The sequence below is a fragment of the Falco biarmicus genome, chromosome 1, assembly GCF_023638135.1.
Source record: "Falco biarmicus isolate bFalBia1 chromosome 1, bFalBia1.pri, whole genome shotgun sequence".
NCBI lineage: Eukaryota > Metazoa > Chordata > Aves > Falconiformes > Falconidae > Falco > Falco biarmicus.
In genome coordinates, this window is record NC_079288.1 from 60,794,783 (window position 1) to 60,810,045 (window position 15,263).

The following is a 15,263-nucleotide window of genomic DNA, read 5'->3' on the forward strand; positions in this document are numbered from 1 at the left end:
AGAATTAAACCTGAATTAAATTAATTACTGCACAATTATTTAGCAGCAAATAAAAAAGATGCTCCCATTGAGAAGCAAATAAACCATAGACTGAGCAGCCCAACTCCTGGAAAGCACCAGGGACATCAGTGTCAAAAGCTTTGCAAAACACAGCCCTGACAATCATCTGCCTGCAGAAAGAAAAACGCTTTCCAATCGGCCATGTTGGCAAACCTTGGTCCAAGCACTGAAGTCATGAAATAGCTGGTTTGTGAGATCTCATCCTCTTACCTGACATCATTACCTCCATGGGCAAAGGATCCAAAGCAGGCTGTTAAGATCTGGAGGAAGTGGAAAAGTAGATGGACCTGAGACGTATCTTTCTCTTCCTTATCCTCTTCCACAGGATCAACTGGGGGCCGGTTAGAATCTGCAAGTTCAGAAGCCAACTTCATTTCCACGCCACCTTCTTCCGCCTCGATCTCTGCCTCGGCCACTGCATTGCAGTAGCTGGAGTAGCTGTCATAGCGAACCCGCTTCTTGGAGTAGGAAACAGTGTCTCCCACTAACTTCTCACTGTCCTCTGGAGTTGATGTGTCCGCTGCCTTAAAGGAGGAATGCACGGGCATGCCACAAATAGCAGCTGTGTAACAAGTGTAACTGTTGTTGCGTCGTAACAGTTTGTAGTTGTTTTCTTGCGCAGGCCTCTCATCGGCGGCCCTGTCCAGGTGTATTTTGTGGAGCAAGTCTTTGTATAAACCTGAGTCCTTGTGCACAGTGTGATAAACATGGCCGTCGCTCCTCACCTGGCCATCGAAGCTGAAGGTGCCATTGGTAACAGGCGATTTCACAGAAGTGTGTGTCATTGAAAATGCTCTTCCTAAAAAGGCAGAAACTTAGACGGTTTATTTCTATGAAATGGAGTACAGAAGCCCTCTCTCTCCCACTTCGTGAGACAATAAAAGGGCAGCAATACGAGAGTACAGGACAAAGAAGATTAGTTTGCAATATATGCAGTGAATAAGCCAAGATCCCATTCACCACCAGATAAGCTCTCTCATCTTCTGCGCAAAAAGAGCTTTGTTCCAGTGCTGGGTCTGCCCCAAACATGCTGTATGACCTGCAGCACGTCACTTGGGATCGGCTGTTCAAGAGTGATACTTGAAGGCTAATGCCTCAGGTTCTTTGAAAAAGTAATTTCTATAAAATTCCTTTCTTGTACAAAAACCTCTACTTTTTCTGAGGTTTTGTCTGTGTCTCTGTTGAATAGGCATAATAAGAATTTCTGGAAAGGTGTTTTACTGTAATTTATACTGAATATGAGGTCACCTTTTGAAAGTATTGAAATAAATATTTTTTGAGACACACATAACTTTTTTTAAAAAATTAAAAATTCTCAAAAAATGGAAAGCAAAAAAATTCACGTTCTGAAGAAATAAATCCTCAGCTTTTCCAGCATTTTATATATTTTATTTCTATGAACGTGGTGATAGTTATTCCCACTGTGTACATTTAACATTACCATGTGCTGTAGGACACACGCAAAAGCTACAGCAATATTTCTGAAGACACTCTCTTTTTTATTTCCTGACTTCCTCGATTTCCACTGTGAGACATTCAGAATTGCTTTTAGCTATTTTTAAACTGGAAGCACACACTCAAAGGGCTTCACGTCACTACTTACTTGATTTTGTAAGAATCAGTTGAATATATCAGGTATTTATTAACCAAATTATAGGGCTGTGTAGATGTTAGCGAAGTGATATCAAAGTCAGCAGACCTCTAAGTGTGTAGAGGCGTGATCCCATCACATGGGAGAAGAAAAAGAGCTTTATGCATGCAAGCCTACTTCTTATAAATATACATTCAGAAAACAACGTGCGAGATTTTTCTAGGGGACACACTCCAAACGGTCATACATTTGTCTGCTAAAGCCCAAATCTTTTCATCTCCTGTGGTAGTATGCTAATCATCTTTATGCCAAATTTAACCTTCATACATCAGCAATTTGTGTTCTCTGTGTTTTTCCACTGCTTAAAAGGATGGAAACACCATTAAGGATACAAAGTAAAGCAAAACAGAAAGTAATTTTTGTTTCCAGCTGTTTCTAAAATTGAAATACAGCCCCAAAAATGTAATTGTTTTTAAGTCCTCTCTAGAAAACATTACTTGTAAATAAGCATCTTTCCCAACAATGCTGAAGATGGATTAGAGCTGGAAATCCCAAACACTAACTTAGCATTTACAACAGAGACCTACTTGCAGTTAAGAAGCCCTATCAAAACAGGGAGAAGATAAACCCTCTTAGTTCTTACCGTATGGTACACGTGGATGATTTCCATTTGCAATAGTATCTGATGCCCCAGCAGCTTCTGCTACGGAGCCAGTAAGGGGAATTGTGCTCTCATCAGATGCTTTGGCACCAGGAAGCTCTTTAAAGACTGGTGTTTCTTCGTCTTGAATTTTATCAAGACTTTCATCAGATATTCTTGACAGTGCAGCATCTTTCTTTAACCGGCCTAAGGAAATAACAGTACTGTAATTTTCAACCCAGTCTATCCATCTTGCTGCTTGCGTTTCCATGGTTTGCATCAACAACATAGATCAACGTGGATACAATAACCTGGCTCCGTTTCATACACGTTCTTTACCTAATTCTAAGACTTTAATCTGAGAAAATTCTAGAGCATCTTAGTTTCATCCTACAAAATTGACTGAAGTAGGTAACTGAAGTAAAACACAGAGCTGCTCATTTATTAATGAAAACTGAAACTTTTATCTGCGTTTTAAACACAGTATTTGTTGAGAGTAGCAAAATAAACCATTGTAAAGCTACAAGCTGTGATCAGCCCAACTTACTGTAAAGAAGTCACTTAAGAGATAGTAATTCTGCCAGATATTTCCTCTGTAACATTTCCTTAACAAAATATAAAATAGATGACATTCCAGGATTTATTTTCCTGTTTCTGCTAGACTCTAGAAGCGAGCACTGCAATGGATTGCCTAAGAAGGTTTTGAATTTCTACCACTGCAGGTTTTTAAGGGCAGGTTACACAAATATATAAGGAATAGTTTAAGCACATCCTGCCTGTGGGTGGGGACTGAACTAGGTGACCTCTCAAGGGCACTTCCAGCTCTAAAATGAAATTTTCTGTGAATTTACATCACTCATTTTTCATCAAACAACTACTTACTTTCTATTTTTCTCTTCATCCAGGGGCACACAAAAATCCAGACTAAGATGGCAAATACTAAGGATACACCAACAGATATTAGAGCAATGGCCCACATTGGCAGTATCAGTCCCAGTACTGTGAAGACAAAGAAATAAAACCCAAGCAAACCATAAATTAACATGACTTAATTATCTCAGGCAGTGGAAAAGCAGTCTGTTGCAGAAAAGCCTGTGTTCACAACGTATTCAAAACCAACATGAATGAGCTGATAATTTTTAACATATATATCAGTTAGTGCAGCATTTAAAGGTCTAGTTGACATGCAAATGTTTGCAGGTTTAGTCCTCCAATTCTCTGTTACCCTACTGTGACCTTATTTCCAGAGTAGTCGGGGGTAAAACTCCCACATCAGGGCTGCTACAACAAGTTTGCAGTGATTTTATACACTAATGCATCTTAAATCATGTTGCCCATTAGGATAAGTATTTACCTGACCTTTGCTCTGGTCAATAAAGCCTGATGCTCAGCTTAATCTAAGCCATTATTTGCTTATGATAATAGCTTAACGTAGCACTTCAGAGCTGAGGTTTCAGTCCTGCAATGTGCAATCGTGTCAATTACTGTTCCCGTAAGTATTTCCTTGCAGAGCTCCTTGTACTTGTTCAATTAAATGATCAGACCCTTAATGAAGAAAAAACTTGGACTCTGATCTTTCATACCCGTATATGCACGCCTGTCTTGAAACCTACATAATTAATTCATCCTTGTGAGTAAATGTTGCCAGGACAGAGGCCTCAGAGGGTAAATATGTGTTTCCTGAGTATCAAAACCAGAGTCCCACCTTCTTATTCACACACTTTTGAGGCTCTTAAGCTGAACCAGAAGGGACATTAAGATTCTTATTTCATTTATTTTGCTTAATGAGTCACTGCAGAGTGCCTGACCTACTTCTGCAGTACGACTAATGAGGAAATGTTAGTTATACAGCTGATTTACTGTGAAACATCTTGGATACATAGCCAATTAGACTTGAGAAAAAGGAATAGTTAAGTTATGTTACCCTCAAATTGGGAACTTCTCAAGCTTTTTATTAATTTCAGTAATGCTGTGCTATGAAGTAGAATCTACCAACTGCATTTATCTAGTACATCAGGTCTTAAGAGAAAACAAACTTCTATTTCAAAAGAGGTCACTTTCTAAATCTGCTTTCTTAATTCAGGGGCATATTCAGGAGGTTTTCTTCAACTGCCTGTTCATTCATGGCTCTGGGGTAATAATATAATCTAAAGATAACATTTAATGACCGGAGTCTTCAATAAAGTCGTTGAGAGCACTGAACACCTTTTTTCTAAATTCTTCTGATGCAAGTACATGTTTAAATGTACACTGCTTAAGTCAAGTTAAATATAAACATATAAATGCAAATATATAAACATAAAATATGCGAACATAAGCAAACGTAAATATAAAAACATAAATGTAAGTTCAAAGATAAACACTAATATAAATAAACACAACATACAAATGCACAAAAAATGTGCAAATATATAAAAATATAACTGAAGTCCTGAAAATGGCATGTATCATTTCCTTTAACTGAGTTGCAATGAAAACACAACACCCAAGAAAGAAGATGCATTCAATGCAGGAACAGGCTCAGGGCTTCTTATCATTGAAGGGAAATAAAGAAGTGAATTTAATTACTAGGCTCCACGCCAGATCTGCCAGAACAGTGACTCTGCTGATTTCAATGGAGCTATAGTGTTAGACTGAGTGCAAACAGCCTTCCTGCTCTTCCTGCCCGCTCTGAACCTTCCTACTTTGACACACGTACCTGGAATACCTCTGAGAGCTCAACACGCGCTCAGATTTACCAAGCCAAAGTCGGCAGCTCAATATTTCCCCTTCCTCTAAAGAGGGATCCTCTTGGTAGCTGTGTCATTCCCCACTAACTGGAGTGATCAGGAGGGAGTCACAAAAACACACGCGCAAATAGAAGCATGTGGGGAGGTGTATGATTTATTGTTGCCCTCGTTAACTCCTAACATAGGAGGTAACTGTGCGGTGTCAACAGCCACCTGCCAGTGTGGTGTCACGCCGTAATACCCCGCGGGATGCCTCCCTCCCATGCCTCCCACTGCGGATGCCTCACTCACCTGGTGCCCCTGTGTACATGATGGAAAACACATTGATAGCTATGGTAGCAGCATAAAACACTGGAAGTGCACGGAGACCATTGGGCACAGGGTCTTCCTGCATAGAAACAGTGGGGAAAAAAAAGGAAATATTAGCTGGATTTTTCACCAGATTAACGTCAGCATGAACCGCCACAAGGAAAAACGTGCTCTTGAGTTAGTGCCAGGCAGGTGGGGCTTTTGGTAGACGGTGAGGGAAGGATGGTGACCTGCCTGGTTATACCCAGATCCACAAGGCTGGTCCTGACAACCACCAGCATTCTGGGGAAGCTTGACACTGTTAATGGGAACCAGAGAGACAAGTTGTACTTTCAAGTTGGCTGCAGACCTGCTGGGTGACCTGGGGGCAGGTTTCTTTCTGCAAGTATTTTCTTACCCACCTTGTCTCCAAGATGAGGAGCCCCCTTCCCTCAGCACGACTGCAGTGTGCCAAGCAGGGCAGGGCTTTGACATTTTTGGCGTGGGGCTACAAGCATCACTGCAACGCATCCATTCCAAAACCTTTCTCTTAACCTCTCAGTTTTGAATGAGACAGCCTGGCATGTTCCACCAGCTAACATACTTCAGAAATCTCTGAAATATTAAGTGTCTGGCTGTGTTAAACAGTTAACATAAAGGAAGCTGTGCAATGTTTAGCATGCTGCTGTGCCTGCTGCCCACTACGGTCCCCTGCCCTCGGCACTCACGAGGAAGGGCTCAGCTGATGGCGCAGCGGAAACGCACCATGCAAGCCACGGAAAAAGCCTTTGTCAGGAGACTGCTTTAGCCTTTTGAGGGGCTCCGCGTGTTTGCAAAGAGCCTGGCGAAGCTAACGGCTGGCTAATGTGGTTTTGTTTCTTGCTGCCATGAGTTATAAAAGGGAGCTGAGAGAAGGCTGCAGCCACCCTGCGCTATGCCCCGGTCCCAAAGCGTGATGCAGCGTGGGCTATATCCACAGGGCCAGCTGCTATCCACAGACACCCCCAACAAGGGCATGAACCCCTACACCAAGCCACTGGCTCACAAGCTAAAAAGCTGCTCTTTTTTTATGCATATACACAATGCAAGTCACTACCTGCTTATGCCAGAAGCTCTACAGATCTCACTACTTTGTGAATGGCACAGATGGCAGTCAGAAGACAATTTCTTTAGCTTGAACTTTTTCTGCCTCCTGAATGCTTAAATATGTGGCTTTTATACCAGAGTTCATGTGATTTTGATGACTAATTTCTTAAGTTGTTACATTTTGAATGCAACAGAGGAACTCTTCCTTGCCCTTTATGCAACCTGAGTAATTTTAAATTCAAAGCTGAGTCCAATCAAATTTATCATCTACTTTTATCACTGATATTTATTTACATCAGAAATAGAGAGTGATGAAGCTGATGTTACAGGTGGTGTTATTTACAGCAAAAGAATTAATCCCTCATCTGTTTAAGTTCCCTCTATAACTGCTAATATAGTGTCCCTTATTTTAGTTCATTGTCATGTGCTGCACTCCCCCATTTTAGCAAGTTGAATGGTGCGAGACAAATGAAAGAGCAGATGAGTGCCCTGGTTTCCAGTTCATGCTGCGTGGCCAGCAAATCATCTCCTGCACAGGAGATATATGGACTGATGTTACCTCAAAGCTGCCACTTTTGACTGAGGTCACCAAAACCCAATAATTCGGGTTTCTTGAGAATAAAGGAAATTTGCAGGTGCCTATCTTCTAATGTCTGATGCACTAGAAAACCAAAGCTTAAAATTTCACAACTATAAAATAGCAATCAGAGTACCCCTGAGAGAGGACTGTTCTGTTTAAATAACAGTCAGAATGACTATCGTGAAACTAAGTCAATGCTAACAAGTCTGTACTACTACAGACACAATCTCAATGTACCATCCTTTGATCAAAAAAGGTATACAATATCAATTACCATGTAGCCTTAAATACTTGTTAAACCACTTACTCCAAGCTTTCAGAACGGCTAAGAGCAAGTACAGTTCCAACAGCTATTAAAGAAATGACTGGTCTCCTGTCCAAAAAGCAAGCCACAAACTTTCAACTCTGGAAATGCCAACACTCAAATAGGAGGCTAGAACACAGCCTTCATACAGAGTACCCATTATAATACTGAGATTTCTTTACCTTTTTTAAAATGAAGAATCTAATCAGCACAAAGAGGACTCCAGACATCAAGCCAGATAACAGCGGGGAAATAAACCAAGAGGCAACTGTATTGAAAAAAAGAAAGAATGAAACATGAAACAAACAGTATTCTTGCATAATAGTTTAAGTAAGTAAGCAATGAGCAATAAATTTAAAACAGTTCTTGTATAACTGGAATTAACGTTCTGTATGTTTACTTACAACTGGTGCAACTCAATGTCCACTGACCCTCACGAAAGTCAAAGTAATGCTAGGCACTACTAGAAACATCAGTGAAAGCTTTTCCCGATAACTTTGCAAATTTAGTAGTCAAATTCATCAGGAAAGTGTCTTGTAGCTTGATGCAGAGTGGACCAATAAAGCCCTGTAATTTCTTTATTACCATGACCACGAATGTTGCAAGCAAGTGGAAAGCAACTGCATCTAGCAGGATGCTGTGCTGCTCACAGGGTAAAAGTCTCCATTTCCAAAATGCCATAGAAGCATCAATTGTAAGGAATAATGTGCGTACATTTTTTACAGGGCAGATTTGCAAGTGTCCAGGACTGATTTAACTGAAGTAGGTGGCAAAACTCCCACTGATTTCAATAAAACCAGATTAGGGCAGTGCTCTGGCAATCTCATCCAGAGTGATTTATTGTTTGTGGCATGGTTAACAGATTGATTCTGCTGTCATTGTAAACCCTCTTCTACTTTCAACAGAATTAAAAAAACATACGCATTGCTCTAACTTCTCTAAAGCTCAATTGTATTTCCATGCCTTCAGCACCAAATCCTTTTAATACAGGGTTTAGGCTGTGACTTGGGTTACAAGGCTTCCAAAACAATAATTAAAACTCCTTCACATCCCTGCTTGGCTGTGCTGATCTTGGCAGTGGGAGGCTGTGACTTAAACATGTGCTGTATGCCCAGTTTTCGCCTCCCTGAAGCTCGTGGGTGGAGAAACATGACTGTGGGCATTCACATGATGGCTAGCATTGTTGAGAGCAAGAACGGGGTGGTATGAGCTGCCACGAAAAGAATTAGAAGAGGAGGAATGCCACCTTGAAGCACATCTCTAAGGGACAATGTGTCCTCAGCTTACTGTTGGGGAAGTACAACTTGCATCTTATCCCCTTCTCCACTGGAAACACGCTGCAGCCCTTAATGAACATGGCATCAGCACGTCTTCTGAAAGACAGGACTGGGGCAGGAAATAATTTAAGGAGGGAGTGCTATCAGCACAAAGCAGATTTCTGGGAATGTTTTTTGCAGGCAGTGCACACTATTTCGTATAACCTCACACACAGAACGAAACGGCACTTACCAATCTTGACAAGCTGCATCCACTGGACTCCCTGCGTGCCAATTGCCACCAGAGAAAATCCAATTGTAGCACCTACGATGCAATGGGTCCCTGATATCGGGAGTTTCAAGAACGATGCAATCAGCTGCCAAACAGCAGAACCTAGAAAAAAAACCCACAACCACATGGCATAAACAACAGTAACAATAATGTTACGCAGAAAATTCTTTGCCACATACCCGCATTCTTTTATGAGCACTGCCTACACTCCACACGCACAACAGAGATCTCCTAAAGAGAGTTTTGTTCTTGTTCTGTCTCTAAAACTAGACACTAAGACAGTTTGATAGCAGCTTTGAATGCTGCATCTTACTTATGACTTTTTATTACCAACAGCTCTTTAAACTGCACAAGAGTTCTGCTTTTTTTGGGGGGTTGTTTTTTTTTTTAGACTTTCAGTATTTACAGCCTGTCTGATTAAACACATAAACTGCTTCCAGTCTGCATCAAGCTTAGAAAACCTCATTCTTGAGAGCTGGACCTGGAAGCCTCCAAGTGATCAGTATGATCAGTTCACTAGTGAAGCATCCATGTTCCTAAATTCAGATGCTACCAGAGAAAGGCTCAAATTGAGGGGCAGTTTTTATGCCTCTTGTCAGTGACGTGCAGCCATCCAGGGTCCTCTATAAGTAAAATGGATTGAGGAAGGTAAAAGGACCCTCGCACCGCCTTCACTTGCAGCTCATTGCAGCGCTGGAGAAATTCAGATCTGCAGAAAAAGTGTATCTTAGTCCATGGAGCAGCCAAAGATACCCTTGGCATAAGGCAATAAGATCCTTTAACTAAGGGATGGTGGCTAATGGTTTATAAAGTAAATGCAATGTCTTGTGTGCCAACAGATGTTCCAAGGAAGGATGTTTGTCAAGAGTGTGGGATGGGGGAAGACACCAAGCACCAGACAGGATGCCTTGTATTTGTTTTTAGTCCCAACTTTCAGTAGTTAGATAAGACCACAGTTGGCCACCATGCCTTCAAGCATGCAGCTCCATGACCCAACTCATTTTCACATGGCAAGGACCCAGGTTCCTTGCTCCTGTTGCAGTGATGCTAACTTCTGGACACCAAAATCATTCTGGCAGTGACACAGGCTTTCTGTGGATATCGCCTAACATTAGAGAATTTTTAGAAAGATCTCTTCTTCATCTAAAGACTTCATGGCCTTAAGGCTAAAAAATCTTCAAGTGTTAAGAGGCCCCAATGGCAGCCATCAAACTACCAAAACAGATCCCATATTTTCTGGTTCATTTTCTGTCGCCTCTCTTAACAGATCTGCAGCAGACACAGGTGATAAAGCAAGGACGCTGAACATATGCTGTTACTTAAATTTTCAGCCTCTACCCTTAATTCCAACAGGAGAAGATAGTTTGAGGGTCTTGAAATGGAGCCATCTGCAAATGGTGATTTGCTGTCATCATACAAAGCTACATTTGGAAGTCACCCAGTTTGTAAAACTGATCTCTCCTGGGGTGCTATCCCAAAACAACTGGTACTCCTATTGCTGTTGGAAATTCTAGATCAAACAAGGAACACCTGCTCTTTAATTTTTTGGCTTCTCTTCCCCTGTACTAAAATAAAAATACACTTTGCAACCTTTGACATGAACTTAAGAGACAGCAAGTGGAAGTGAGGTAAAAGAGAAAACAGATGGTAACATCTGTAAAGATCCAAATAAACAGCTAAGTCAGCCACAGATATGTAATTACAAAATAGTCTAAAAAATAGGGAAAATGCAACCAAGCCACAGCTGCACTGCAAATGTGTAGTGAGGGCTGAGTTTTTTGTTAGGGGGGGAAATAGAAGGAGTATGGCACTACTTCTTCTTTAATCAACTTCACCTTGAAAACCAACAGAAGAGCAAGAGGGAAAGCAGCAGACAGTATGAGAAGGACAATGTGTGGTCTAAAGAAATTTAAGGAAGCACTTTAAGGAACAGAAGAAAATACAAATCAAGCCAGAGCAGGGCTTTCCTCTGGGGCTTGCAGTGCCTTAACTACCTACACCAAAGTTTTAACTCCTTAACATAAAATGCACATTTCCAATTTTTAACTTTGCAAAACTAATCTAGGAAGCAGGAGGCTCACTAGACCTGTCACGACGTCCCAGATTCAGACCCTTCATGCCCGCTGACACCGTGGCCGCACACCCTTTCCTCCGGGCTGCTGTCTCCTAAAGAAAGCGGGTTTCCTGCAGACTGCCCAGCACTGGCTTTCAGCTCAGGGGGGTTTCATGCTCTCCTGAGCTCCCCTTGTGCTCCTGAAGGCACTGCATCCATTTACCGAGGCTCTGGTGCTGCATGCCAGCTGTGAGCCCCCATCATGTACCACACCACCTGCAAGACTGGGTTAGTGCTTTGCTTTGCTAATCCTGGCTGGGATGTCCTCTCTGTCAGTGGCATCTCCTCGGTCGCACCAGCTGCTGACTTCAGCTCCCACCAGGACCACTAGAACAACACTTGGGGAATTCCTGACTTATTGTCCTGGCAGTTAGCTAATACTAGGGAAGAACTACAAGTTACTTCTGAAAGCAATAGTCCTTAACTTCCCAACTACCTAATAAACAACATTTAAATATGCTATAAATTATTACAAAATGTTACAATTTAAAATTTTAACCCCACTGCTCCCTACTTCCTTTTCTTTTAGGAGAGAAAGTTGCCCTGAAAATCACCATCTGCTGTTTGCTGCAAGCATCAAAGGATCTTCCACCAACATCTGGAAAGAGGATACAGCGACTTTTGGTCTCTCCCAGACTGTTGACTCATTTAAGCTTCATTGAAATTCAGAAGCAAAGTCCATTTGCAAAAACATGATCATGAGGCATGAGAGAACAGGGGGGGAAATGCAGAGCAAAAACAGAAAGAGAAAAAGAAAACATCCGCAAAAGCTCAGAGAAAACACAGAAAAAAATATCATGCATCCAGAGAAAAGCTGGAGATGGATTTGAGGGGGGAAAACAAAATGAAATCTGCAGTTTGTAACTTGTGATTAATTCTGAGATTTAAAATGTGGAATTTCTTCTTAATGCCCTTACTGGAGGAAGGGAATGCAACTGGTCATGAAGTTCACACAGGCTTATGTAAATATGCATGCAAATAAGTTGTTTTCTTTGAGCTTCTGGCCAGTTGCCTCTGCAGGGGGCATCTGAGACTTAAAACTTTGCCCAGCCAGGACCAGGATGCCAGAAATAGATACAGAAAAGGAAAAGGACCCTTCCTTCAACAGGGACCATGAGTATCAAGAATGTGAAGGTCAGAAGATGCAGGTCACTTACATTTCAGATGGTGTACACTGCTCCTGGACACATGCCCATGGGAAATGATGGAGCTGTCTCAGGAAGCAGAAGGCTAAATGATGCAAGTGGAGTGGTACTAAGAAGCCACCCTACAGCTTGAGGGAAAGACCAGAATTCTGCAGCTGACCTCACAAGACATCACGAAAGAGGAACTGATGGGGGGTGCCCAAGAGCATTTCATGTGGTTTAAGCTGGCAAGCTCACAGAGGGACTGTCTGGGGAAGCGGCTGTGGTCCCAGCAGTGATTTCTCGCTAACCAACCCCTCCTCCCCTTGGGCAGGGAACGTGGCCAACCTTCAGGAGGCTCAGTAGTAGTGAAAGCCCAAAGGAACCACCTCCCTGCTCTCAAGCATACAAAGCCACCTCAGACAAGTCCAGAAACTGGCATTCCATATCCATCTTGACCCAGCAAAATTAAAAAAAAAAAAAAAAAAAAAAAGGCAAAATTTCTTTGGGGAAATGAGAAAATAACCACATACAGTAGACCTCTGCATGGATTCACTTATCTCACATGCAGGTCCTGCCTGAAAGCTGTGCTGAGGTTAGAGGGGGTAGGTGGAAATAATATTTAGGTAAGGTTTAAGGAAGAGAATCTTTGAGCGGAGCATCCCTTCCACACAGAGGCAGGTAGCATTATACGAGCGATGCTCATATAAATCACATTTCCCTGTCGTGGGACCCCATGGACCCAGCAGACTGACGAAGCCGTAGGGCGATGAGTGGGCTGGCCCCTTGCCTGGGCTGCCTCTCCCACACTGAAAAGGTTTCCTTCCTCCTGTCTCCTGCCCTTTCAAAGCAGGTTTGCTATTGATCCTTGAGGGAGCTCTCCAAAAGCTCACAAAGCCTCTTGCATACAAACAAAGAGTAAATACTGTGGCTTAATGTTACTTACCTCAGAATATGCTATTTGTTCTAAAATGAGATGAATTTAACTGCAAACAAAAGAGCAGTCTCCAAGGTACACTGAACTGCTGTTGGTCTGAGTCAGAAAAATTAAAAAGACCTTAAATATCTGACCATCTTTACTGCTCCTTTAGTTTTGCCATGGGCAAGGGTGAAGTGTATGACTGATTGCAATCACTCAACCAGACAATCAGTTTAAGGAAATATGTTTGGATTTTCTGTAATTGTTTTAAACAATTTCGGTAATTCCTTCTCGTAATCATTCACAAGCTGCTGTTTCTGTAGGATCTTCTGTAAAATCAAAAATGCTATGCTTACCTGTTTTCCATTTACCATCATAAAAACCTCCAAAATAATTTTTTCAGTATGCTAGGAATGCATATATATGTTCCATTATGTTAAACATTTTTTTCTTCCATTAGTTAAATGTCTGACCCGTTGAAAAATGTAAATGATTAGAAGCATTTAAAAAACACAGGAGACTAAAAAAGGAATACAGGCCCCTACGTTCACACAAAACCAGACGTGCAAGTCCAGAAGATGGGAAGACTTAATTAACAACACTCACAACAAACAGGATGATAAACACACAATGAAATTTACTTGGAATAGGAAAGTATTACTTACCAACCATTGCACTCACTTCTCCTGCCATCAGCAATGGGACAGTGTTGTTGTAAAGGTTAACATCAATGATACCTTTCCGAATTGTTTCTCCTACTTTTGCTCCCAGTAATACCGAGCCAGTGGTTTCAAAAACTGAAGCCAAAATGCAAGCCTGGCGTAAAGTAACAACACCAGAGCCCACAGCCGTTCCGAAAGAATTGGCAACATCATTTGCACCAACTGAAAAGGCTAAAATAAAAGCAATGATAAAACCCACAATGACCATCCACAGGTACTCATCCATTGCCATCTTTCCCCAAACCGCAGATTAGCTTCCCCTTTGCAAATAGTTAATAGTCAAGGCTGGAGGGCACCGCAACGGATTTGGAAAGCAGATTTCTTGTAAACAATGAGTTCTCTCTGGAAAGTGCTGGGTAGTGTTAGAATGTGAAGAAACTGCTAACTGCTGATTTTCAAACTACTATAAATACTGTTCATTTGGCTGCCTTCGGTCAGCAGTGAAATACATTCCATATTTTGCTCCCAAACTGGTACAACTGCGATGTTCTGTCCTGCAACAGAAAAAAAAAAAAAAAAGTAAAAGAAAATTAAAAAAAAAGGGGGGGGGGGGGGGGGGGGAATACTCAGCAGAGCCCACAACAATGCGTGTTTTCAGAACTAAACAGATGATTTAAATCCACTAATGGGGTCCTACCTCGACATGTGACTCTTCTAATCATAAAGCAATTCAGAAAAGTTAAAATTAGGTCACCTCCAAAGCAATGTTTCTTGCAATATCACTGACTGAGAAAATCTTCTGAGCAATTTAAAAGGATTTAGAAAGGTTGGGGGTTTTGTTTGTGTTGAATTTACCGAGCAGTGTGATAAGCCCTCTTTCTAGAAGGAGGATTCTTCTTGGCTCTTTGTACCCAGCGAATATAAGACATGCAGAACATACAGACCCTACCATACAGCCCGATTACCAGCTGACATACATCACTTAGCTCCATCAGCCTCAGCAGAGTTCTCAACATTTTATCAGCTGCAGCTAGAGATGTAGTCCTTGGAAAAAATTATTTTATCTATATGTCTGCCTAGGAGATGCCACTGAAACCACTCTGAATAGCACTAACCTCATCTATGGCTGTTATTGCATCCCAAGCAGTAAGCATAAATTTTTTTAGAGCTTCTCAGTCACTGAAACAGCACAATAATTGTAATATTCCCATGTATCCCTACCGATCCGGAGAAGTTTACCTAAAAAAACTTTAACTAAAAAGCTGAGCTCTCTGCTCTTTCCTATAGATGGTTACCAATTGCTAACAGTTATTATATTCAAACCATTGTTATAAATATATTTCAGCATTTCTTTTGATAGTTTTGTGATCGCCTTTTGAATTACGTCTTAATTAGTCCTTAATTAGCCTAATCTGAAAGGAAAAAAAAGTGCTATCTTTCAAACCAAAAAACGGACAGAGAGAAGGGGACTTTAAAAAATAAAACCTTCAGCATCCAAAAGACTGCTAAACAGAGTGGTAAGGCCCACACTGATGTCAGGATGGTCAAAAGCTACAAGCAAATTTGCCCAAAGCATCTGCCTCTTCTAGAGGGCTGCTCCTCTTCCGCTAGCAGCTGCC

At 41.5% G+C, this 15,263-nt stretch overlaps 1 protein-coding gene across 6 annotated transcripts in view; it reads right to left on the minus strand.

Moving 5' to 3' along the window:
- SLC20A2 (solute carrier family 20 member 2) overlaps window positions 1–15,263 on the minus strand; it is a 59,051-nt gene that overhangs the window by 19,816 nt on the left and 23,972 nt on the right. For all 6 annotated transcript variants that reach the window (XR_008820237.1, XM_056328882.1, XM_056328913.1 and 3 more), the window contains 7 exons: window positions 13,648–14,198; window positions 8,788–8,928; window positions 7,461–7,546; window positions 5,312–5,408; window positions 3,174–3,290; window positions 2,295–2,498; window positions 271–859 (listed from right to left, as the gene is read on the minus strand). Coding sequence is in view for 5 of the 6 variants with exons in the window: in XM_056328882.1 (XP_056184857.1) it covers window positions 271–859; window positions 2,295–2,498; window positions 3,174–3,290; window positions 5,312–5,408; window positions 7,461–7,546; window positions 8,788–8,928; window positions 13,648–13,936 (1,523 nt within the window). In the remaining variant the exon portion in view is untranslated. The remainder of the gene's footprint in view (window positions 1–270; window positions 860–2,294; window positions 2,499–3,173; window positions 3,291–5,311; window positions 5,409–7,460; window positions 7,547–8,787; window positions 8,929–13,647; window positions 14,199–15,263) is intronic.